The sequence below is a fragment of the Orycteropus afer genome, unplaced genomic scaffold (genome assembly GCF_000298275.1).
Source record: "Orycteropus afer afer isolate SDZICR_OR568_19922 unplaced genomic scaffold, OryAfe1.0 scaffold00038, whole genome shotgun sequence".
In the NCBI taxonomy this organism is placed as follows: domain Eukaryota; kingdom Metazoa; phylum Chordata; class Mammalia; order Tubulidentata; family Orycteropodidae; genus Orycteropus; species Orycteropus afer.
Genome location: NW_006921625.1, coordinates 13,534,111 through 13,560,645, shown reverse-complemented (window position 1 = coordinate 13,560,645; position 26,535 = coordinate 13,534,111). Strand labels below are relative to the sequence as shown.

General features: G+C 43.8%; 1 protein-coding gene across 1 annotated transcript in view; it reads left to right on the top strand.

Annotated features, from left to right (window-relative positions):
- GRK5 (G protein-coupled receptor kinase 5) overlaps positions 1-26,535 on the top strand; it is a 157,192-nt gene that overhangs the window by 63,868 nt on the left and 66,789 nt on the right. Inside the window, exon 3 of the mRNA XM_042780412.1 lies at positions 8,609-8,721. Within this exon, the coding sequence (XP_042636346.1) occupies positions 8,609-8,721 (113 nt within the window). The remainder of the gene's footprint in view (positions 1-8,608; positions 8,722-26,535) is intronic.

The following is a 26,535-nucleotide window of genomic DNA, read 5'->3' as shown; positions in this document are numbered from 1 at the left end:
GAACTCGCACCTGGACACTACAGTGATGTCAGATTGCCAGGAGCATGGCTGAACCTTGATTTCTGTACTCAGCTCCTCACTGACCGCTAGGATCAGCCCCAGGCCACACCGGGCGTGGCTCTGCTCTGGCAACAGAAGTTGCCTCTTGGTCTCAAGCTCCTAATCCATAGTCATTCTTCTCAGTCTGTGAGGCCAACCCCCAGCTCAGAGAAAGACCCAAGCCTCCCCAATCTGCATCTTTCTCTGAGGTCTTAAACTCTAAAGACCATGTAGGTCTGGAGTTGTTGGTTGCTATCTTGCGGACATAGGGAGGAAACCCCCCTGAGAATGAAGTCAAAACTCCAGAGGGTAGAGTCGTGATGATGATGTTTTAGGTCTGGATCCAGCCATACCTGAAGCCATGAGGTCTACCCCTGGACTCTTTGTCCACCAATCAATTTCCTTTTCACCTTAAGCTGCTGATTTGGGTTTCTGTTACTTACAACCAAAAATGTGCTAACAAGTAAGCCTCACAGCCTTGGAGGGTATTTTGGGAGATTCAGAATGAAAATCTAGACACAAGGGCTTTGTAGCTGGTAAAGAGCCCACTGCAAAGGTGCCAAAGGAAGCAGGTACTGTCCCAGCAAGGCTCCTGTGCTCTGCCTCCACCTGCAGCTGGGTCCTCATGAGGATTCCAGAGGTCCTGTGTCTATGCTGATGAGCACGACATTGCAGAAACACCAAAGCACCACCCACCCTGCTGGTACCCTTGCAGCACAGACCACGGCCTTATTCTTGGTCTCAGCTGATGGCCACTAACATCAGAGCTGCCCAGGATGGGGAACAAACAGGCTTGGGCCTGAATGCCACTTCTATCTTGTAGCTCAGTGGTTCTCAGCCAGGGCAGTTTTGGCAATGTCTGGAGACATTTCTGTTGGCAAAACTGGAGGGACTCAGGGTATTGCCAGAAGATATGGCAGCCCTGTCTTCCTGGGCCAGCTGTGGGAATGCGTGAAAGCGGGGGGGGGTGGCCAGCCTTTGAAACCACCAATGATACATACTATTTCCTTAAAGCCAGTGTGGTCCAGCTTCTCACCAGAGCAGGACCCCATTTGCAGGGAGCTGTTGTCCTTCCTGCCCAAAGGCTGGGTCCTAAGCTCACAGTTGTCAGTGACTTCCAAACATGTGACCTCCTCAGTGAGTGTCTCAACCTCCCTGTTCCAGGCTCAATCTCTGTCCATCTTCCCATGGTTACATGACATACATAAGACAGTACTCAAATCAGTTTGGCTCTAAAATTGTTGACCTACTTCTGTCCAGTGGAACCCTGAATACATTCCAAACTCCTAGGCCTGGGAGTCTAGCCCTTTCCTGTCTGAACACAGCCTGACTTTCCAGCGTCTTCTCCCACCATTCTCCTGAGTGTATAGTGGCCCTCAGCCTCTCCTTGGACACTCTGCCCCTTGATCAAGTGCACAGCTTTAGTAACCTAGAGAATATGATGGCCTTCCAGACCCTTCTCAGTCACCTTCCTCTAGCCATTCTTCAGTATGTCCATGTCAGCTACCTCCTGCAAGTGGGAAACCAAATCTCTGTGTGTACCCAAACATCACATCACAGATCTCACCTGCTGGTGGTGATAAGAAATGTCCCCTCCCAAATACCCTTCCACATTCCACCAGGTGTCAAATCAAGAGGAGAGTCTTAAAGTTGAAGAAACCTCATATGAAAAAGTGAGAGGTTTCAGAAGAGAGTTTGTGGGGTGAATGAAGGACTCAAAGGAATAAAGCTAGAATGGCTGAAAGAGTAGGGGTTGCTTTGGGCCAGGGAAGTGTGGTACCCCCTCAGCTTAGATATAAAACAGTTTCTTTTTGATTTGGAAGAAAAGATCAATGAGGCACATGCCCTCAAAGCAGGACTTCTGTGGTCTAGAAGAACCAGTGTGTGTGTATGTGTATGTGTGTGTGTGCATGCATGAACGTGTGTAGACAGGCGTGTGTACCTGTGTGCATGGCACCCAAGGGCTCTCCTGCCTGAGAGAGACAGAGATTAAGAGCAGAGACAAGGTTTGTGCCCCTCTGTTCTGGATCCTTCTCACCAACCCTAGTAGACCACACTTGGAAGAAAAGCTGTGGGAAGTCTTGCTCCCAAGCTGATTTTCAAACACACGGCTGGCTGTGTTGAAACAGGTCAGAAAGCACCTGCTCTGCGGGTGTACTTCTGAGCCCCTCATCCTTCCACTTCTGTGTCTGCGACTTTTCCAGAAGCACCTACACCTAGCATTGGCATTTGAGGCATCAGCAACTTTGATTTGCAGCTCTTCCTGTCCTCTTGATTGGTTCTCAAGTTGAACCTTCCTTCTCTGGTCTCTGTTACGTTGAGAGGTGTCTCTCAAAATCTTGTGTGGAAGTCCTAACCCCTGGCCCCTGTGAGTGTGTCACAAATAGGGCCTTTGAAGATGTTGTCAGTTAAGGTGAGGCCATACAGAAGTAGGGTGGATCCTCAGCCAATCTGAGTGATGCCCTTATGAAAGGGGAGACAGTCACACAGAGACTGACAGAGGAAGGACACAGTGTGATGCCGCAGGTACACTTCAAAGAATGCCTGGGGCTAGAGGAGCTGGGGTGGGGGCTGTGCTCAGAAGAAATTGCATTGCTGACATCCTGACCTCAGCCTCCCAGCCGCCAGAACTGGGAGACCATACCCATTTGTTGTCTAAAGCCACCCACTTGGCGCTGTTTGGTTATGGCAGCCCCAGAAAACTGTTGAAGCCCCTTTCCGCATTTCTGAAAGACCTGCCTGTACCCCACTTTGATCGTTGTTGTTTCTGATACTTCCTCAGAAGACAAGCCGCTTTAGTCTTTTTGAGAAAAGAATCTGAGTAGCTGATTACTGGGCCTTGTGTTTCTTCCTGGGCTTCCAATGAGTGACTTTCTTTCCTGGGCCCCCAGTTACATGGGGGCAAAGCACAAAACTGGGGCACCAACAGCTTGTGTCAGGGTCACATGGTGTTTACCGCGCTGTGAGTTTGTAACTGCCTTGTTTCCGTACTGACAGCAAATGCCGTATGGAGAGAAAAAACCTCGTCAGATGAACCTTTAAGGCATCACAGTATTCTTCATGGAATCTCATCATTGCTTTCTAGAAGGGGGGGCACCTCGCCCAGATCGCATAGTGGTGTGGCACCCACTGCCAGAATTAATAAAACTGGAGTTTGGCACAGGATCATTTACGTTGGGTCTGTGTTTGTGCTGGAGAACTCAGCTGATTGGGAAAGGATGCGAAGGTTTGTTTTCCTCTCCTTGGGGGACTAGGTTGAGTGGGAGGCAGCGAGAACACAGGCTGTGTCTGCAGGGTGTCATGCTAACAGGTGCAGGATGCAGACCCGTCACAGGCCACTGAGACCTGTCGCCCTCTGGCTTCCTCCTTCCCAGATCCCCATGGCGACTGACATTACACTCATCTAACTTGACCTTTTGTTACTGTCACTTGGGCTCTTGTCTGCTCACTCCCACGCGCTCCTGCCGGCCCTTCCAACAGAGTCCAAGCTCCCTAAGGGCTGGGACCCATCCCACTGCTCCTGGTGGCCCCCTTAGGACCTGGCACACATCGAGGCAGCTTAAATGCTTGTTGGAGTGACCATTGCTGAACCATCTGTGCATGGAGAAGGGAGCCTCACCCAGAGCTGAAGCGTTAAGGCAGCAGTCCAGGGCTGGTTTCAGCCCCACATCATCCGGGGAAGGACCAAGAGGAAGGCTTAGCCTGTTGCCGTGGAGTTGATTGCAGCGCCCTGTGACCCCGTGTGTGTCAGAATAGACTGTGCTCCCCTGGGTTGTCAGTGACGGATTTTTCAGAAGCAGGTTACCAGGCCTTTCCTTCAGTGTGCTTCTGGGTTGCCTTGAACTCCCAGCCTTTACAGTGACCACAGAAACCGTACCATCCAGGCATGAAGGGGACTTAGAAACCTGTTTATCTATATCGATCTAAGTTTCCACTCAGGAGTGTATGAGAACTTTTTTCTTTTTCACTTATGATTTGGTTGAAAGTTTTCAGAGCAAGTTCATTTTCCAAACAGCAGTTCATACACATTTTGTTTCGTGCCATTGACTACAATCCCCGTAATGTAACAGCTCTCTTCCCACTTCCTCCCTGTGGTTACCTATTCCCTGTGTCCTTCTTTCTTACGCATTCCTGCCCCTTGAGCTATTTCCCTGTGCAAATACTGCCCTTCTGATCTCCCACAATTCATTGTTCTAAGGAGTGTACTGCCTGGTGTAAATATTCATCTGATATACCTGTCTATTGTTTGACTAGAAGCCATGGGAGTGAGTTCAGTTCCAGGCCCGAAGAGTGACTAGGGGCCATAGTCTCAGGACTTTCACCAGGCTTTATCAGATCAGTAAGCCTTGTCTTTTTTTATGATTTTGAGTTTTGTTCCACACTGTTTTCCTACTCTATCCAGGATCTCCTGCACTAATCCCTTTCTGAGTGGTTGACAGTGGTAGCCAGGTGCCAATAGTCATATTGGTTGAGGTTCACATCGTTCACTAGTCCTTTGGACTAATTGTTTCCATGTGTCATTGATTTTCTTCATTCTTTTTTGCTCTGGATAAGGAGAGACCAGTTGTTGCATCTTGATGGCCACTTGCAAGCTCTTAAGATTCCAGTTGCTACTTACCAAAGTAGGGTGTAGAATAGTATTTTTGTGTAGTATATTATGCCAATTGAACTTGATGCCCACTGTGACCATGGTCCCGAGCCCATAGATCCAACAACTCGCTACCTCAGAGTGGCTGGTTGTGGCTAAGAAGTTATTATAACTTTGCCCCCTGTTAGTTCTATTTATGTGGACATTTTTACAGCACACACAAATACGTATGTAGAAATATCATCAGCCAACTTTATATATGGTCACGGATATATTCATTCCCTTTTGCCTAGACATACCTGATCATTCAGTCTGTCTTGCCTATGTATCTACCCGTAGATTAATGAAATTTTCTGCTCGTAGAAAATGAAAATGTTATTACTGAAAAGGCAGTATTATATATATATAAAAGTGTTTATCTGGGGGATCTCTAAATGAGATCCTGGATAGAGTGGGAGAACAATGTGGAACAACACTCAAAATCATTTTTTAAAAAGAGACCAGGTTTGCTGGTCTGATAGAGCCTGATGGAAGCACTGAGACTATGGCCCCTAGTTGGCCTTCAGGTCTGGAATTGAACCCACTCCTGTGGCTTCCAGCCAAACAAAAATCAGGCATATGAGCTGAACATTTACATTAGGTAGATACAGTCCTTGGAGCAATCAATCACGGGAGAATAGAAGGGCTACGTATACACAGGGAGACAGCTCAGCGGCAGGAGTGCATGGGAGGGAAAGACACAGGGAAGAGGTGGCTATGGGGAGGAGGTGGGAGGGGAGCTGTTGCATTGTGGTAAATTGTAGTCAATGTCATTAGGCAAAGTGTACGTGAGCTGCTATATGGAAAGGAATTTGCTCTGTAAACTTTCACACAAATCACAAAAATTTAAACAAAAAATCTTTATCTTTGTTATCTGTACATCTTATACATCTCTGTGTCTTCTTTTTCTTTGGTGCTACTGTGTTGCTCACTGGGTGAGGAATTTTTGAGCCCCTTCTTAAACATGCTGCACTTAGAACTATGGTGAATCCCCACAAAAATGCCCCTGTCCTCAGGCAGTTAACCCTTGAAAAGAGAAGTGGACTCTCAAACTCTCTCGCCTATGTGCTTGATCTCTGCTCTTTTAGTCAGAGACAGAAACCCAATGCCAAGGGACTTAAGCAGACTGTCAGGTAAAAACACATCCAGGTGGGAAGCTTGCTTCAGGACTCACGCGATAGTCTCAAACCTAGGTTTCCCTTCCCCACTCTTCTCTATGTTCCCATGTATGGTGGGAACAGTCTTGGCAGCACCTGGTGGGCTAGTCCTCAGGCCATCCCAGAGGACACCCTCTTTCCAGCAAGTTCTGACAAAAGCCATGGAATGACTCTAAGTGGTCCAGCTTGGGTCATGTGTCCATCTCTGAACCAATCATTTTGGCTAGGAGAGAAAGGGCTCTGACTGGCTAGGAGTGAGTCATGGATTCATCCCTAGGGCTTGGGAGGAGCCAGCTTCATTTTGTACTAGAAAGCTGGAGCTGGGCTTTTACAAACTCAAGGAGAATGGGTTCCCCAAAGGAAAGGATTGGGACAGATCAAAAAACCCATGATAATAGCAGCATTTTATCAAGCATTTCCTGTGTGCCAAGCTGGACAATTAAAAAGGAAAACCAAAGAACTGATGCATTTGAATTATGGTATTGGCAAAGAAAATTGAATATACCGTGGACTACCAGAAGAATGAACAAATCTGTCTTGGAAGAAGTACAGCCAGAGTATTCCTTAGAAGCAAGGATGCAATACTTTATCTCACGTACTTTGGACGTGTTATCAAGGAGGGACCAGTCCCTGGAGAAGGACATTATGCTGGTAAAGTAGAGGGTCAGCTAAAAAGAAGACCCTCGATGAGATGGATGGGCACAGTGGCTGCAGCTATGGGCTCAAACACAGCAGTGATTCTGAGCATGGCACAGGACCGGGCAGTGTCTCGTCCTGTTACATACAGAGTTGTTACTGGTCGGAACCGACTTGATGGCACCTAACGACAGGCTGTGCTCTGAGTACTTTTTAGGCATGGTCTTATTTAATCCTCATGGCAGCCCTAGAAAGTAGGTTCATTTACTCCCCCAGGTTTACAGCAGAGGAAACCGAGGCATAAAAGTACCAACTCACTTGTCCAGGTCATACAGCCAGCGAGTGAGGCTGTGATCTGAATCCACAACACAGCCACCACATTAGCTCACCTTCCTCTAAGTAGTAGCTTTAGCTCCTGTGGATAAACTCTTTGGGACTCACTGGTGATTGTCCTGGCTCCTGCTCTAGATTCACCAAGGATGTATTCATTCCTTCTGTCCAAGTTGGCTCTCCTTCTGAGCTCTAGCTCATCCTCTTCCCAGTTTTCCCACCAAGTCACCTGATGATTTCTGGTGTAGCCACAGTATTAAAGGCCCGACATCAGTGCTCAGGGCCCAAGGCTGCGTGTCTCAGTCAGTCCTTTGAGTGTCTTTCTACCATAGAAAACTTCTGTAGGAAGAGCCAGAGGGGACCCCAATCTCACCCCCACATATGCGCCTTCATGAAACGGAGGCCCAGAGAGGGCAAGTGAGTTGCTGAAAGTCACACAGCAATTCAGCATTTGGAACCCTGGCATCTGGACCTCTGGGCTTAGAGTCTTATGCTGCATTTCTTCTTTAGAAGTCTCTAGGTTACTGAATGGCTGAGGGCTGTCTCCATGCCTGTACCACCTCAGCTGGAAAATGCAGAATTTTCATCATTCAAAGCCTCTTGAGACTGGGCTCTGCTCCAATTGGGCAATTTTTTTTTTTTAACTATAACCATTAGGATTCTTTGAGTTACAAGTAATTAAAACAAATAAATCAAAAACACCTCAAATTGGCTTAAACAAAGGGACTGTGTTGCCCCATGAGTAAGCTTCTCAGATGTGGTTTGGGCTGCAGGCATGGTTTGATCCAGAGATTCATGACGTCACCATGGCACCAACTTCACTTCTTGTAACTTTCCCAGCTCTGAACTCCTCCATGTTGTCAGCCCTTCCTCACAGCAGCTTCCCCTACAGTGTGGAGAATACTGCCCCAGACCCTGGCCTCACACTCATGGACCCAGCATCCAGAGGACGAGAGAACACCTTTGCCCCCACAGGCCCAGGCAGGCTGTGGTCATCTGACTGGATACATCCCTCCTTTCTGTTGGGTTAGTTGTCATCAAGTTGGCTCCGATTCATGGTGACCTTACATAGAAAAAAATGAAGTGTTGCCTCACCCTGGCCCATCTTCATGATGCATGGTGGGTTTGTGTCCACTGTGGGGTCACTATCTCAGTCCATCTCATAGGGGGTTCCCCTCACCTTCACTGGCCCTCTGGTTCTCCAAACACGATGTCCTTCTCCTGCAGTCGGTCCCTCTTGATGACAAGCTGAAGTCGAGGACACTATTCTGTGCTCCAGAGGGTGTTCGCTGGCTAATTTTTGGAAGTCGACCACCTGGTCTTTCTTCCTAGCCTGTTTTAATCTGGAAGCCCCACTGAAACCTGTCTACCATGGCTGACCCTGCTGCTATTTGAAATGTCAGTGGCATAGCTTCTGGCATCAATCACAGCAACACGCACGTCCCCACAGTATGACAAACTGGCAGATGAGTGGTCACTTTCCTGCTGCCTTGTCCACTTACCGTAGCCAGGGAAACATGATTTGCTGAGTGGCCGGCCAGGTGGCAGGTCAGTCGTAGCCTCCAGAGCAGTTGGCATCTCCAGACAGAAAACAGAGTGTTGGGAAGGGTTGGTGGGGTGGGGAATGGACCCTGAGAGACGGCAGGCACCTTCCCCTACACTGACATGTCTCCTCTCAGACCACGGAGCCTGTGAGGCAAATGACGGAGCCTAGGAGTTTGCTGGCCCCTTGCTCCATGCACCTGGGGTCTGGGTCCAGGTGTGGGCCGGTGTCCTCCCCTTTCTGGGTCTCACCACCCCTTTCTATTCTTGTCTCCAGACAGAGATTACTACAGCTTATGTGACAAACAGCCGATCGGGAGGCTGCTTTTCCGGCAGTTCTGCGAGGCCAGGCCTGGGCTGGAGTGTTACATCCAGTTCCTCGACGCGGTGGTAAGTTCCTGCTCTGGGCAGGCAGCCTTCAGGCCCTCTGATCAGCGGCTGTTTTTCTTCCCAAAGAAGATGTGTTCCCTTAGAAACTCTCAGTGCAGACCTGGAGAATATGGACTTATCTCGGGATCTAAACTTGCAGGGCGAGCACAAGTGGGCCACCTCCTCCTGGGGCCCCAGTCACTGCTTCTGTACAGTGAGGCTCCTTTAGCTCTCAGATTCCATGAGCCTGGGTTATTGTTCGAGGCAGTGTCTGGAGACATTGGGCACTTTTCCCAACACCCCCAGGTAGCATTTGGACTCTGTGGTTCCTTCCCCCAGCAGAGAACCCATTTCATAAAATCCCAAAGCTTGTGTATGTTTGTATACTGCTTACTGCCTGGCTTCCCACTAGAATGCAAGCTCCCTGAAGGCAGCTCCTGGGCTTCCTGTTTCCTCTGCCTAGCACAGTGCCTGGCACATACAGGCTCTCAGTCCATGTTTGCAGCTGAAAAGTATTGGCTGTTTCAAGCCAGTCTGCTGGCTGCTGGCACAGGCCTGCTCTGCTCACACCACCCTGACTGCTTCAGAGGCTCCTGGTCATTCATTTATTTGACAAATGCTGATTGTCTATCCATCAGACGATGTGGGAATATTCTGGGGTCCCTCAGCTCTTGCTGACTGCCCTTTGAGTTCCCATCCAAGGGTGTGGACAGTGGGAGGGAGAGACAAGGAATGGAGACCTGTAGCAAAAAGAATGGGGCCATCCACACCACCCCCTTCCAGTGGCAGGGGCCAAGATGCTGTTGTTTCTGAGAAGCCCAGATGGCATCATTGGCTGCAGCCATGCTGACCTCTGTCCTGGGTTGAGGGTCAGCCCTGTGGAGCTTGTGTTTCTGTGGCTGCTTCAGGGTCTTTGTAGATCTCCAAACCCATAAGACAACTGCCCACCAGCACATCTCTGCTGGAAGTCACACAGGCCCCTTGAAGTCAGTGTGTCCAAAACCAACTCAGCTCCTTCCCCCAGCCCCCAAAGCTGCCAGCCCTGACCTGTTCACTGTTCCAGTGACAAACACTCTACAGTCACCAGAGCTTGAACTCTCCCATTGTCCTTGACCACGTCCTCTCCTTATCCCTTCCCCCACCACAGCAAGCACATCTGGGTCATTCTGGCTCCTTGACCTCTCCCAGACCAGTCCTTTCCTCACCAAAACCTCTGCCTTGGTCTTAGCTCAGGCTCAGCACCTCTTGTGTAAGTGATTATAATAGTTCTTGCATTAGAAGCACCTGGGAAGCCTTGAAAAAATACTGGTGTCTGAGTTGAAGCCCAGACTAATTAATTTCAATCTCTGAAGTGGAGCCCAGTATTTATAACTTCATTATGGAAAATTTCAAACTATAAAAAAGTAAACGTCGACAGAACAGTGTAATGAAACACCATGCACCCTTCACCTAGCTTCAATAATTATGAACTTGTAGTCAATCTTGTTTCATCCATCCTGCAACCATATTGTCTCCCCAGTAGTACCAGTAGCAACTCTCAGATATCATATCATTTCACCTGGGACTATTGTGGTATCTATTTCTAAACAATAAGAGCTCTTTTATTTAAAATAATCGTACTGCCATTATGACAGCTTAAAAAAGATTCTTCAAGTGGGAAGAGAGCTGTTACATGGTGGGAAATTGCAGCCAATGTCATGAGACAAAATGTGTATGAACTACTACTGTATGGGAAATGAATTTGCTCTGTAGACTTTCACCCAAATCACCATAAAAATTAAAAAAAAAAGTTTCATTATCATCAAATATTAGTGTTCAAATTTCTAATTTTCTCATAAATCATACAGGCATATTTTGTTTATCTGAATCAGGGTCCGGATTAAGGTCCACAGGTTGTGATAAGTTGATATTTTTCTTGACTGAAAAAACAAACCAACTGCCGTGGAGTTGGTTCCAACTTAGGACCCCACGTGTCAGTGGAACCACGCTTCACTGGGTTTCCAGGCTGCTGCTTCAGAAGCTGGTCTCTAGATTCCTTCTGAAGTGCCTCCGGGTGGACTTGAACCTCCAGCCTTTCAGGTAGCAGCATGTCCACCATCTGCACCACCTGGGGACTCCTCCTTTGATGGTAGCTTCCCCATCACCACTTCCCTTTGTAATTTACTTATTGTTCATCCAGAAGGGTTTCTCACAGTCATGAGAACTGCATTCGCACATCACAGGTTCCTCTGTAATTCTTGTAAAATACCAGTTGGATCTAGAAATTTGATCGGATTCAGTTTCAGTTTTTTTTGGAGGGTGGGGGAGTGGCTGACTTCATAAGTGATTTCAGGTTGTTCCAGCAGTAGGCACATGTCTGGTTGCCTTTCTTTCTGTGATGGTAGCAGCCAGCTGTTCAATACCTAGATCTGTAATTATGTAATCAGGAGTTGAAGCATGACCTTCTAAATCTGTCATTTCTTCTTCACTTAGTAACTGGAACACCTTCTTTGAGTTACTGTTTGGTTGCCTAGTGGCAAAGTTCACATAAGAAGTGCTTGATACTTTTTCTGTATTTACATTTTCAGAATAATGAGTTGTTTCACTAGCATCTTCCAATAGTAATCAATGAGATTTCTGAACTCATGGATTTAAACATATTGGTATGTTTCAATGCGGTGGTAGTTATTATCCTTACTGATGCTCCGTGGTCTCATGGTTGGTGAATGGGAGCTTCTTCAAGTGATTCCTGAGTCCTTTGACAGGGTCTCTGTATTCGTGTGTGGTCTCCTTGATATCTGGTATGATACCATTTACTTGGAGTGAAATGGAAGCCACTAGAGGGTTTTGGAAGGAGAAATGGCCTGATCAAACTTAGGAAGGATCCCTTTGGCTCCTGTGTTGAGAACAGCCTATGAGGGATGTATTGGTTTCCTAGGGCTATACCACTAAGTGAGTAGCTTTAAGCAACAGACGTTTATTATCTCACAGTTCTGCAGGCTGGGATCAAATTCAGGGTGTTGGCTGGGCCATGCTGTCTGTCTGCTCTAGGGGAAGTTCTTTGCTTATCTCTTCCAGATTCTGGCAACCCCAGGCATTTCTTGGCATTCTTTGGCTTGTAGATGCATCTTCACATGCAACTTTCCCTGTGTGTCTCTTAATGTTTCTGTATCTTCTCTCTGGTGGCATAGTGCTTAAGGGATTTGACTGCTAACCAGAAGGTTGGTGGTTCAGACTCATCAGCTGCTCCATGGAAGGTAGATTGTAAATCTACTCCCGTGAAGACCTACTGCCTTGGGAACCAATGGGAGTCGCTATGAGTCGTAATCAACTCAATGTCAGTGAGTTTTTGGTCATATAGGATTAAGACTCACCTTACTCCAGTATGACCCCATGTTTACTTAGCTGAAAACATCTTCAAAGACCCTATTACCAGACAAGGTCACATTCATAGGCACCAGGAGTTAGGATTTCAACATAAATTTTTGGGCAACATAATTTAATCCATGGCAGAGAGCAAAGATGGAAGCAGGGAGTCTGACAGAAGGCTGTTGCAACAGTCCAGGGGAGACCTGATCGAATGTCTCGAGTCAAGATAGAAGTCACTGACAGTAGTGAGATTAGATTTGGGCTATATATTGAAGGCCACATTATTTCCTGATGATTTGAAGTGAGACATAGGAATTAAGGATGACTTCAGAGTTTTGATGGCTACAGAAGTTTTGGGAGTTTTGGGAGCTCTGGTAGTGTAGTGCCTGAGGCACCTGACTGCTAACCAGAAGGCTGGTGGTTCAAACCCACCAGACACTCCTCGGAAGAAAGGTTGGGCAATCTACTTCCGTAGTGATACTGCCTCGGAAACCCAAGGAGGGGTCGCTATGAGTCAGGTCCGACTCAATGGCACATAACAACAACAACATCAAAGTTTTGACCTGAACAGCCAGAAAGCTGGATAAGAGTAAGGCTGTGAATGAATTAAGGGGGAGGGTCAGGAGCTCCATTTTGAGCAAGTGGAGATATTCAAGAGGAGATGGATGTTCAAGTTTAGAGTTTGTGAGAAAGGTCTGGGCTAGAACTAGAAAATAGAGAGTTATAAAGACAAAGCTAGTATTTAAAGCCATGGGACTGGATGAGGTCACCAAGGAGATGAGTGCAGACGAAGAGGAGATGAAGACCCAAGGTGGTACCCCAGACCAAGGACTTCTCCCCTTTAGGAAAAGATGAGGCGGTGGCAGCTTTAGGACCTGTTTAGAGAGTTGATGAGGCAGAGTGGAGTGTCGCTGAGCCCTGGAGCCAGTGGAATTTTCCAGCCACGCATTTTGTTAGACACTTATAGTCAGTTTGAGAAGGAAAGAGAAAATCCAGTGGGTACCCATTTTCATTCTGATCGTGCAGATGTTCCCTTTTACTGGCTGTACCAAGAGGTGTTTGGGTTGTTTTTTTTTTTTTTTGGAAAGAAAATGTGAGTCTGGCTCCCCTCATTGACACCTCAAATTCTCTTTTACATATATCTTAATGAAGCTGCTACTAATGGGAGCCTGGTCTTGTCCCCTTGGCATTTTTGTCTGCATCCCAGGGAATTAGTGAGGCCCTTTCATCACCCATCTTGACGTCAAATGACCAGCCTCTGGAACACCTCTTTTACGCATGAAAACTTTATTGAGTTTTCCAGGGCTGGCGCAATTTCTTGTCTGAAATACGTTTTTCTTCCATCCTGACTGGAACTTGGAGGAGGAAGGAGACGGTGGTGTCCTTGGTGTTGCCATCCAGTCCAGGTGCCCCTGTGCTCAGCCAATGTCATCTGTGCTGTTCCCACCTGTATGTTGAATTTCTACCAAGTGGGGTTTATTGAAAAATAAATAAATAACCTTCCTTGTTGGACTCTGATGCTCAGTAGTTGGGCTCGGTAGCCCCCAGGAAAAGCTGCTGTTTGACACAGTCTTAATGTCTGGGTTTCTCAAGTCAAGTAGAAGACTGTTTTTTAATTGGGATCTGGGTTATTTAGGGCAGCAGTACTGTTTGTGGTTTATTCAGCAGATTGCAGAGATTATTCAGCCTTTAGTCTTGGGAGTCAGGGGGCTTCCTGGAGCCTAAGAAAGACTACGCATGGCCCTCCCACAGATACAGAGTCAGTGATCTAAGTCAAGGCGATGACTAGGTCTGGCCTCTGGAGAGCGAAGGGTTTGTCCAGCTTAGGAGGGGATTGGATGAGGCTAGCGCCACCCCCCATAGGCCAAGAAGGTCTTTCCATGGACTTCAAGATTGATGGACTTCTTCTGTAACCTGTCTTCTGGGAGCCTTGACCAGATGCCAGAGCATTTGAAACCCTCCCCTCACCACTCTTGGAAGGAACTTAGAGTTTTCAGGACTCCTCTTTTTGGGGTCGGGGAAGGCATGGCAGATACTCAGCCACATTCACTCAGCACATATTTATTGGGTATCTCCTATGTGTCAGTCTCTGTTCTAGGAATTGAGGACTACACAGTGAACAGTAAAAGTAGGCTCATATCCCTCACAGACCTTGCTTTCTGAATAAATGAAAGATTGAAAAGTAAATAAAGACATTTAAAAATAACATAAGTGACCCCAGTTATGAGTTTAGTTACCTATTAAATACTAGTTACATATTGCTGTGTAACAAATTATCTCAATACTTAGTGACTTGAAGGAGCAATAAACATTTATTGAAGGAGGCGCTGGTCAGTATAGCACCTTAGATACACACGCTGTAATGACCCCATAATAACAAAGATTTGAGAAACTAAGTACAACTGACACAAAAAAACTACCTTGGATCCAAGAACATCAAAAAAAATGTTGCAGAAACAGGATGAGAACCTGTTGGAAGGAGAGGTAGAATGAGGCCAGCCAGAAAACAGAGATTCACAAATCAATGTGCCTGTCTGCTGGCATAAAGCAACATAGTCATTTTGGGACAGTATTGAACAACGACCTGGAGCGTGAAACCCAGGAAAGCAACTGCAAAGAGAGCACAGCTGGTGGCAGAGATTTGGTGCAAATGACCCTGAAAGAAGCAAGACACAGACCCTGACTACCCAGCAACTGGCAGTAAGCTCATGCAGGGTCCAACCCAGTGACTAGTGATAATGCTGTCTGCACCCATGCCCTGGTGACCTGCCTACAGACACATCACCTCACCAGCAGCAGGTCACATCCCATCAGGTGCCATCTGCACTTCTGTCAAACAAGGAGCAGGAGATCCTAGTGCCCTCATCCAACATCCACCTGGCTGCACTGTCACACATCCCGCACCCAAACAATTCCCACATACTGTCCACACTTGCACTAAAACCCTTTGATACTCCATCATCTACCAAGGTGCCAATTTGCACACACACAGAAGTCCTCCCCATCCAGTTGAGTAGCAGTCCCTCTCAGTAGATACAGAGATGCCCTGCCCTGATCTTCAGAGAATGTACTAATTGCTAGGAACAACCCTGAAGGATCCCATGGTCCCACAAGGGCTGTGGAGGAACCCTGCCCACCCAAAACTTATCACCTAAAATCAGGGAAAGAATCTGCTCTCCCACCTCCATCCAATCTGATAATGGAGACATATGAGCCTACTCACAGAGGACTCACATGTGGGTGTGACCCACCATACCCACTGGTAATATGAAGTGGCACCCAGCCAATAGACACCCCCAAAGTCACACATAGACCAGCACCACACAACAATAACAATTAAAATAATACAAAGCAAGAAAGATATTCTAAACAGAAAGAAAATAAAGTTCTGGATATATCAAAAACAAGCCAATAAATGATTACATAAATAAACTGATTAACACCTTAATGCTTCAGAGACAGCAGACAATAATAAATCATATGAAGAAACAAGATTAGATGGTTCAAACAAGTGAGCAACATTAGAGGGCAGAAAATCTTCCTAAGGAAGAAATGGTAATAGAACTATCTGATTAGGAATTAAAAAGATTTAAATATAAGGTCCTCAAAGAGATCAAGGAAGGCACAGACAAAACAGAATTCAGGAAAGCTACAAGAAAAAAATGACAAAATAGACTATTAGAAACTATACAAAAACAACAAGAAATCCAGAAGATTAACAATAAAATATCAGGAATAGTTAATGCAATGGAAGCACATAGAAGTAGAATTGAATCAATGGAAGAATCAGAGAAATAGAGGGAAATCCCTTATACTAATTTGTTTGAGGAACAATCCGAAAAAGAATAAAGAAAGCCTAAGAGTTATGTAGGACACTATCAAGAGGAAGGATTTATGTATAATTGGAATTACAGAAGTGGAGGAAAGAGAAAAAAAAGCATAGAGAGATTTTTTAAAGATGTATTGACGGAAAACTCTCCTAATGTGAAAGATGAGAAGATTTTTATCCAAGAAACTCAATAAACCCATAAAGGGTAGAGCCCAAAAGAAAGTCACCAAGACATATCATAATCAACCTTTCCAAAATTAAAGACAAAGAAAGAAATATGAGAGCAGTTTTTGTTTTTGTTTTTGTTTTTTGTGATTTAGGTGAAGATTTACAGAGCAAATTCACTTTCCATACAGCAGTTCACATATACTTTGTCTCATGTCATTGACCACAGTTTACCACAATGCAACAGCTCCCCTCCCACTTCCTTCCCCTGGTTACCTTTTCCCAGTGTCCATCCCTCCATACTCTCCTGCCCCCTGAGCTATGAGAGCAGCTTTTAAAAAATGAAATATCACCTACAAAGGGGCACCAATGAGACAAAGTGCTGATTTCTTAACAGAAACTATGCAGGCAAGAAGACTGTGAGATGATGTATATAAAACCTGAAAGAAGAAAACTGCCAACCAAGAATCATATAAACTCAAACTCACTGCCATGGAGTTGATTCCAACTCAGAGCAACCCCCTTTGGGTTTCCAAGGCTATAAATCTTTATGGAATCAGACCACCAAGAATCATATATCCAGCAAAATTGTCTTTCAAATATGATTGTGAAACTAGTACATTCCAAGATAAACAGAAATTAAGGGAATTTGCAAAAACCAGACCAACCTTAGAAAAATTATTAAAGGAAATCTTTCAGAGAACTAACAACATAAGACAGCAACCTAAGATTAAGACATATAACAGCATCACCCAGATACCAACCCAGATAAAGAATTTTCCAGTAAGATAAAACTGAAAACAATGAACCAGAGATGTCAATTTGTAAAGAACAACTTCAAAACAAAAAGGGGAAATAAATGGTGTAGTTATAGAACTTCCATGTGAAGAGAAAGTCAAGGCAATATCAAGATAAAACAGATTGATTTAAACTTAGGAAGATAAGGGTAAATTTCAGAGTAACCACAAAGAAAATTAATGAATCTACTTACTAAAATAAGAAGAAAACAAAACAAAAAAAAGTCAGTAAACACAAAATCAACAACAGCAAAGCCTACAAAAAGAAAATCCATAAACAAAAAGAGCTTAGCACAGAAAATTAAGCAGAACAAAGGAACTGTTAACTCCACACACACACACACACACACACACAAAACCATAACACAGTTGCAGCAGTAAATTCATACCTATTGATAATCAAACTGAATCTAAATGGTTTAAATGCACCAGTCAAGAGATAGAGATTGGCAGCGTGGATTTAAAAAAAAAAAAAAAATTATCCATCAATATGTTTCTACAAGAGACACACCTCAGACACAACGACATAAATGGGTTAAAAATCAAAGGATAGAAAAAAATATATCAAGCAAACAATAACCAAAAGAAAGCAGGGATAGCAATAATAATCTCTGATAAAACAGACTTTAACTAAAAATCTATTACAAGAGACGAAGAAGTGCATTGGATATTGATTAAAGGATCAACCACCCAAATAGACATAGCTGTAATAAATATATACAAGTCCAGTAACACTGCTCCAGAATGCATAAAACTCTAACAGAATTGAAAAGAGAAATAGTTCTACAATAATGGAGGGAGACTTTAACATACATCACTTTCAATAATGGAAAGAACAACTGGAAAGAAACTCAACAAAGATAAGACAGATCTAAATAACAGTCAGCCAACTTGACCTCGTCAACATTAACAGAACATACCACCCAACAACAGCACAGTATACATTTTTTTCCAATTTTAATTCTCCAGAATAAACCATATTTTAAGCCACAAAGCAAGCCTCAATAACCTAAGAAACATCAAAATAACATGAAGTATCTTCTCTCCTCATAATGCTGTAAAACTAGAAATCAGTGGAAACTGAACACCTTACTTAAAAACTATAAATAATAAAAGAATATTTAAAAATAATAAAAGAAATTTTAAAATTCTAAGAATTAAATGAGAATATAACATACCAAAACCTTTGGGACACAGCAAAAGCTGTGCTCAAAGGAATATTTACAGCAATGAATGTACACAGCAAAAAAGAACAAAGGGCCAAAATCAAAAGCTTAACCCTACAACTCAAACAAAGGGAAAGGGAGCAGCAAAAGAAGGCCACATTCACCAGAAGAAAAGAAATATTAAAAATTAGAGCAGAAATAAAATCAACAAGACTAGAAGTTGCTTCTTTGAGAGGATCAATAAAATTGACAAACCACTGGCTAAATTGACAAAGAAAAATGAGAAGGTGCAAAAAAGAAATGGGATGAGTGACATTATGACAGAGGCAACAAGATAAAAAGGATGATACAGAATATTTTGAAAAATTGAACTCTAACAACTTTGAGAACCTAAAAGGAATGGGAATTTTTCTAGAAACACACTACCTACCTAAACTACAAACAGGCAAAAAACTAAAGAGACCCATAATAAAAGAAGAAATTGAAGATGTCATTGAAAAAACTCCCAACAACAACAACAAAAAAGCCCCAGCCCAGAAGCTGTCACTGGAGTGTTTTACCACATGTTTAGAGAAGAGTTGACACCAATTTATCTCAAACTATTTCAGAACATAGAAGAGAAAGGAATACTCCCTGATTCATCCTATGAAGCCAGAATAACCTGGACACCAAAGCCAGGCAAAGACACGACTAAGAAAGAAAATTACAAACAAATATCCTTCATGAATGTAGATGCAGAAATACTCAACAAAATACGAGCCAAGATAATTAATACATCACAATCAGGTGGGATTTATACAGGGATGCAGGGATGGTTCAACATTAGAAAATCAATCAACATAATTCACCACATAAATAAAACAGAGGAAGATAATCACTTGATCATCTCAATTGATGCAGAAAAGGCATTTGCTAAAGTCTAACACCCTTTCCTGATAAAAATAAGAATAGAAAGGAAATTCCGCAGCTTAATTAAGGCCATATATACAAAACCACCAATCAACAGAGAGATTGAAAGCATTTCCCTTAAGAACAGAACAAGACAAGGGTGCCCATAATGGGCACCACTCTTATTCAATATTGTGCTGAAAGTCCTAGCCAGAGCAGTAAGGTAAGAAAGGGACATAAAAAGCATCCAGATTGGTATGGAAGAAGTAAAATTATCCTTATTTGCAGATGACATAATCCTATATATTGAAAATCCCAGAGATTCCACAAGAAAGTTACTGGAACTAATAGGATTCATCAGAGTAGCAGCATACAAGATCAACATGCAAAATCACGTGGATTCCTCTACATTAACAAGGAGAACTCCAAAAAGGAAATCAAGAAAACAATACCACTTACTATAGCTCCCAAAGGATAAAATACCTAGGAATAAATCTAACCAGGGATGTAAAATACTTATACAAAGAAAACTACACAACACTACTGCAAGAAACCAAAAGAGACCTACATAAATGGAAAAGTGTATCATGGTCATGGATCAGAAGACTTAACATTGTGAAAATGCCAATCCTATCCAAAGTGATCTATAGATATAATGCACTCCTGATCCAAATCCCAACAAAATCCTTTAATAATATTGAAAAACTAATCTCCAACTTTATATGGAAAAGAAAGAGTCCCTGGATAGCTAAAACAATATCGAAGAAGAACAAAGTAAGAGACCTCACACTTCCTGATGTTAAAACTTACTGTACAGCCATGGTAGTCAAAACAGCTGATATTAGTACAAGGCTAGAAAAATAGACCAATGGAACAGAACAGACTAGCCAGAAGTAAATCCACCCAGATATGGACAGCTGATTTTCAATAAAGGGCCAAAGTCCATTCAATGGGGAAGAGATAGTGTCTTTAACAAATGGTGCTGTCGAAACTGGATATCTGTTTGCAGGAAAATTAAACAGGATCCATACCTCACACCATACACAAAAACTAACTCAAAATCAATCAAAGACCTAAATGTGAAAGCTAAAACTATGAAGCTCCTGGAAGATAACCTAGGGACAAAGCTAGGGTTCCTAATTTATAGCTTATATATACTATCAAACATAACTAAAAGTACATGAACAACAGAAAATAAACTAGATAACTTAGACCTCCTAAAACTTAAACACTTATGCTCATCAAAAGGCTTTACCAAAAGAGAACATACAGACTAGAGGGGGAAAATGTTGGCAATGACATATCTGACAAGTGTCTAATCTCTAAAATATACAGAAAACTTCAGTAGCTCAACAACAAAAAGACAAACAATCGAAGCAGAAATTGGACAAAGGACATGAACAGACACTTCACCAAAGAAGGTATTCAGGCAGCTAACAAACACATGAAGAGATGCTTGCAATCGTTAGCCATTAGAGAGATGTAAGTCAAAACTAAGATTAGATACCATCTCACCCCTGAAAGCATGGCAGTGATTAAAAAAAAAAAGAAAGAAAGAAAGAAAAAACAAATGCGGGCAAGGTTGTAGGGGGATTGGAATGCTTATATACTGCTGGTGGGATTTTAAAAGGTACAACCACTTTGGAAAACTATATGACATATCCTCAAAAAGCTAGAATTAGAAATGGCATATGATCTAGCAGTTCCACTGCTTGATATATATTCTAGAGAAATAAGAGCAGTGACACAAGTAGACATATGCACACCTATGTTCATTGCAGCAGCATCACAATAGCAAAAAGATGGAAACCATCTAAGTGTCCATCAATGGATAAATGGATAAACAATATTTGGTACATACACAGAATGAAATACTATGCAATGATAAGGAATAATGATGAATCCACAAAACATGATAACATGGATGGATCTGGAGAACATTATGCTGAGTGGAAAAAAACAGTCACACAAGGATAACCATTGTATGACACCACTTCTATAAAAAGTCAAGAGTAAATATACACACAGAAAGCCATGTTCTTTGATGGTTACCAGGAATGGGAGGGAGGGAGAATCATTTACCAGATAGTAGACACGTGTTAAATCTGGTGAAAGAAAGGCAGTTCACAATATGGAGGAAGTCAGCACGTGGCCAAAGTAAATGAAGACCCCAAGAGGTACACAGGAATAAAAGACAGTGATGATAAATACAGCTATGCCAGTGGTGAATACTATCATGTATATAATTCTGCAACAACAGTAATAACAGCCCAAAATGTGTGAGTGGCATACAAATAGATGTGTATGCTGTGTCAGTGCGGAGAGCATGTGGGAGCACATGTGCATGCATATATAGGTATAGTTGTGTGCACTTCTGTATACATATTTGTATGTGTTGCATGTATTCATCTATATAATAGAACATGTAAGGGCACAATTATGGAAGATTCTTAGACGTACCCAAATATCTCGTGGAACTGAGTTACTAGACTTGAAGGCTAAGGACCATAGATTTGGGGGACATCTAGGTCAATTGGCATAACATAGTTCATAAAGATAATGTTTTCCATCCTAGTTTGGTGAGTAGCATCTAGGGTCTTAAAAGCTTGCAAGCAGCCATATAATATACAACTCATGGTCTCTTCCCATCTGGAGCAAAGAAGTGAGTGATCCAAGAGAGAATGGTGAAGCTACAATGTCTTCTTCTTATTTATTTATTTTGAATATTTTATTGTGTTTTAGGTGAAAGTTTACACAGAAAATTAACAATTTTTATACATATTGTTCGATGACTATAATTGCAAAAAGATGGAAACAACCTAAGTTGCCTCAGCCTCAGTGGATGAATAAGTAAGCAAATTGTGGTGCGTGCACACGGTACTATACAGTGATAAAGAATAATGAGGAATCCTCATAACAGCTGATAAAATAGGTGGTTCTGGAGGAAATTATGCTGAATGGAATAAGTCAATCACAAAAAAACAAATACTGTATCGTCTCACTTTCATAAAAAGTCAAGGATAGATATACACACAGAAAGCAACGTTCTTGGATGGTTACCAGAGATGGGAGAGAAGGGGAAGAGGAATCATTTTCTAGATAGTACCAAAAAACCAAACCCACTGCCATCGAGTTGATACCGATTATAATAACCCTATAGGGCAGAGTAGAACGGTCCCATAGGGTTTCCAAGGCTATAAATGTTTATGGAAGCAGACTGCCTCATCTTTCTCTCATGGGGTGGCTGGTGGGTTCGACTCACCAACCTTGTTAGCAGCTGAATGATTTAGTAACTGTGCCACCAGAGCTCCTTTTCTAGTTAGTAAACCGAAAAACCAAACTCGCTGCTGTTGAGTCGATTCCAACTCATGGCAACCCCCTTTGGGTTTCTGAGGCAATAAATCTCTGCGGAAGTATATTGCCCAGTCTTCCTTCCACAGAGTGGTTTGAACCACCGACCTTCTGGTTAGTAGTCAAATGCCTTAGGCAGTACACCACCAGAGTTCCTTTCTAGTTAGTAGATAGTAGTTATTTTTGGTGAGGGGAAAGTCACTACCCAATATAGATGAAATCAACACAACTTGTCCAACATAAATGAAGACACTAAGAAGTATGCAAGAATGAGGGACAATTTTGGTAAATGCTGTAACATACAATTTTGTAACAATAATAATAGACAAAAAATATGTGTGTGGTCACATAGGTAGATACGTATGCATATATATGTATGCAAAGGCACATCTGAGTTTATGGGTGTGCATATATAGGTATATCTGTAGGCGTGTGTGTGTTTATATGCACTGCATCCATATTCATACATATAATACACTGCATATGGGGAAAAAAAAACGCATTGCCGTTGGGTCTGTTCCGACTCATAGTGACCCCTGCTGGGGTTTCTGAGGCAGTATCTACAGAAGTAGATTGCCCAACCTTCCTTTCGAGGAGTGGCTGATGGGTTTGAACTGCCAGCCTTAGGAGGCACAATTGTGGATATATTACCTAGACACAAAGAAACACCTCTTGGGATAAATTTACTGGGTTTGAAGGCTTGGGACCATAGTCTCGTGGGATGGCTTGGTCAATTGGCATAGCATAGTCCATAAAGACAATGTACTGCATCCTAGTTTGGTGAGTAGCATCTGAAGTCTTAAAAGCTTGCAAACAGGTGTCTTAGATACAGCTATCGGTCTTTACTTCTCTGGGACAAAAGAGAATGAAGAAACCAGGCCACAGGACTGATAGCCCACATGAACCATGGCCTCAGCTAGCCTGAAACCAGAAGAACTTGACAGTGCCCAGCTACCACTACTGACCGTTCTGACTGGTGACATAAGAGAAGGTCCTGGATAAAAAGAAAAATATAGAACAAAATTCAAATTCCCACAAAAAGAGCAGAAAACCAGACTGATAGAGACGAGAGGAACCCCTGAGTTTGTTGCCCTAAGATTCCCTCTGAACTTGGAACTGAAGCCACTCCCAGTGTTCACCTTTCATCTAAATAATAGATTTGATTATGAAATAAACTATCACCTGTGAATACTATACTCCCTTAAATAGTCAACCTTATGAGACCAGTCAATATTTACCCTAAAACAAAGATAAGATGCTAAGGAAGGCAAGGAAGCTGGATTAATGGAAACAGAGCCAAAAGATAAAAAGACAATGATAAGGATGTTGACACATTATGAAAAATGTAACCAATGTCATGGAACAAGTTGTGTAGAAATGTTGAATGAGAATGTAGTTTGCTGTGTAACCTTTCACCTAAAACACAGTAATATTTTTAGTTGTTCTATGACATTGGTTACAATCCTCACAATGTGTGAGCATTCTCATTATTTCCATTCCACTGATCTAGCTGCCCTTCCCCTCTTTGCCTTCTCATGTTTTCTTTTGGTAAATGTTCACTGTTTGGTCCCATATATAGTTGCTTGCTTAAGGAAGAGCATTACTCACAAGTGATACAGTTGTTTTATAAGCCAGTCTATTATTTAGCTAAAATGTGACCTCCAGGAGTTCCAAGTTCAAAGGACAATAGTCTCAGGGGTTCCTTTAGTCTCTATCAGTCTAGTGTTTCAGGAATTTGAATTTTGTTCAATGTTTTCCTCCCATTCCGTCCAGAAGACCTTACTATGTCATGCGTGACCCAGTCTCAGAGGTCTCACACTGTCATTTCCCTGACATCCTATTGGTTACACAGATTAACCCTATTCCATATGGGATAAGTCTTCGCAAGAGCACGAACAGCAGCAGGAGAGGATTGTTGAAGGCCGTCTTGGAGGCTGGTGACCACATGTATGAGCTTACACAAAATCAAACCTTATATCGAGAACTGCTAAAAGGCCCCCTGAGCCATGTATCGGCCTAGAACAATAGAAGACTAATTGAAATTAGTGGGCCATCCTCTGGCTGCCGTCATGCCTGCTCATCCTGATGTTTTATCATACGATGATTTGATATGCTTCATGTGGGCATGTCTAGGGGAACCAAGTGTTCTGCCTCTCCTATTTGCCAAATCTAATACTTGTCTTTGTCTTGCTGTCACTGCTTGGTCACGCAGGGTTGAGGGAAGGGTCTGCCATTCCCCAGATGTTTACAGAGACCCTCAGGACCCTCTCAGACCTGGGAACTGGGTCATCTTGAAAGAGTATCACTTCTAAAATGGGCTAATACAGTGGATGCCTATGGATGCCATCCCAGAAGCTGTCATGTTCTTAATGGTGGCACCTGTGAACCATAGTTGGTTGAAATAAGGATAAGCCTGTGGCCCACGGTGGGCCAATGACTCCTTGCTCTGGGATTTGTAGGCTTGGCAAGAAGTCCTTACAATGAAGACTTAAAATAAATAACCTGGAAGCTGTTCACTGCTGTGTTTCCACCAGTGGGGCAACCTAGTCAACAATGAGAAAGAATGAAGCCAACACATACACACGCAAACATGTACACATGTATGTGCACTCTCACATGCACACATGTACACATGGGTGTATATGTACACACGTGCATGCAATAGTCACGTGTACACACTCACGCACACACGTGTACACATGCACACACAGATGCGAGTGGGTTGCAGAAGTGCTCTCGTCTCTGGGCCCTGCTGCCTTTCCCAGCTGCACTTCCGTTCTCCCCACAGTTCTGTTGTCCATGTATCCTTGGATTCCAGAGATTACCATCCTGCCCAAACTAGGTGAGGTTGGCATTGTTTTCACTTATAATAAAGACTGACAGGGAAAGTCAAAGACCTCTGTGTGGTGGCCTTATGAGCCTCTGTGGGGGTGGGGACAGACAAATGATCCTGGGGGCTGGAGGGGAGAAGCAGCTTGTAGTGTGATAGGAGGAGAGCCACCCTGGGGTCCCTCAGTAGGGGAATGAGAAGGAAGCAGGCCACTCAGCCCTCTGCCGTGGGACTCATTCTTCCCCATGCTGCTGGTGAATTCATCACCTCCATGGGAGACAGGGCCTCCTGTCCCTTCCCTCCCTTCTTTTCAGTGTCTGCCTCTAGGCAGGACAAGTTTCACAGACTGGTGGCTGTGGTGCTGTCAAAAGGCTCAGGGGCCACCTTGAGGTCACTCCTGTCACTGTCAGTCTATCCCCTGATGTGAACAGGGTTCCACTCCTGCGTCCTTCTCTAGTCCTATCCTGTCTGCTGCTGTAAGGTGGTAAGTGACTCCCTTCCAGCCAGGCCTGGGAGACCTCCTCAGATGGGAGCCAGAGATTGAGAGCTTTCTGTCCACTACTGAGAACGAGCTTTGAGGCTGACCAGCAGGCACCTTGAGGCCCATCTGACCCCCAGGGTCATATAGTTTCTACATTCACTGGTGGTCAAAGAAGAAGCCAGGTCAATGTCCACCCATCTGAAGAACATACAGGTACCGGTCAGGGTCCTGGCAGGAAATGGGTGGCCCACCCAAAGTGTGAATTAGAGAGTTTAATGAAGAGCTCCTTATGGACTGGTAGGTAGCATAGTGGGGACACTATTCAGTTCCTGGCCAGTGCACCTCCCATGCAGCCCCACCCATCTGGCAGTGGTGGCTTGCATGTTGCTATGACATTGCCTTAGTCTAGGTTGTCTGGCAGAGCCAAACCAGTGAGATGCACATATACATACATAAAGATTTACTTCAAGGAAATGGCTCATGCAATTGTAGGTGTCGACAAGTCCCAAATCCTTAGCTCCAGCAGCAAATGGGGACCCCCTGCTGGCTCATGCAGGAGGCTGGCGAATCCAAGATCTGCAGGGCAGGCAACAGGCTTGAGGCTTCTGCAGACTTACATCCCAAGAAACAGAGATCAGGCAATGAGAAGAGTACAGGGTCAAGAGAGAGCGTGAGCTTTGCCAGAACATCCATTTATATCCTGGAAGCAGGCCACACCCCCAAGGAAACCCCCCTTTCAACTGATTGGCTAGTCACATCGATCACAAAATGAAAGGTGATTACATTATATTCCCTTATGGAAGAGCCCCTAACCCAGTGTTTGCCAAACCACTGAGAATCACAGCCTAGCCAGGTTGACACCTTTCATTAACCATCACAGATGCTGAACAGGTTTCAGTGGAGCTTTCAGACTGAGACATTCTACTTCTGGCATTCTACTTCTGACAAATCAGCCAGTAAACACCCTGTGGACCACAGTG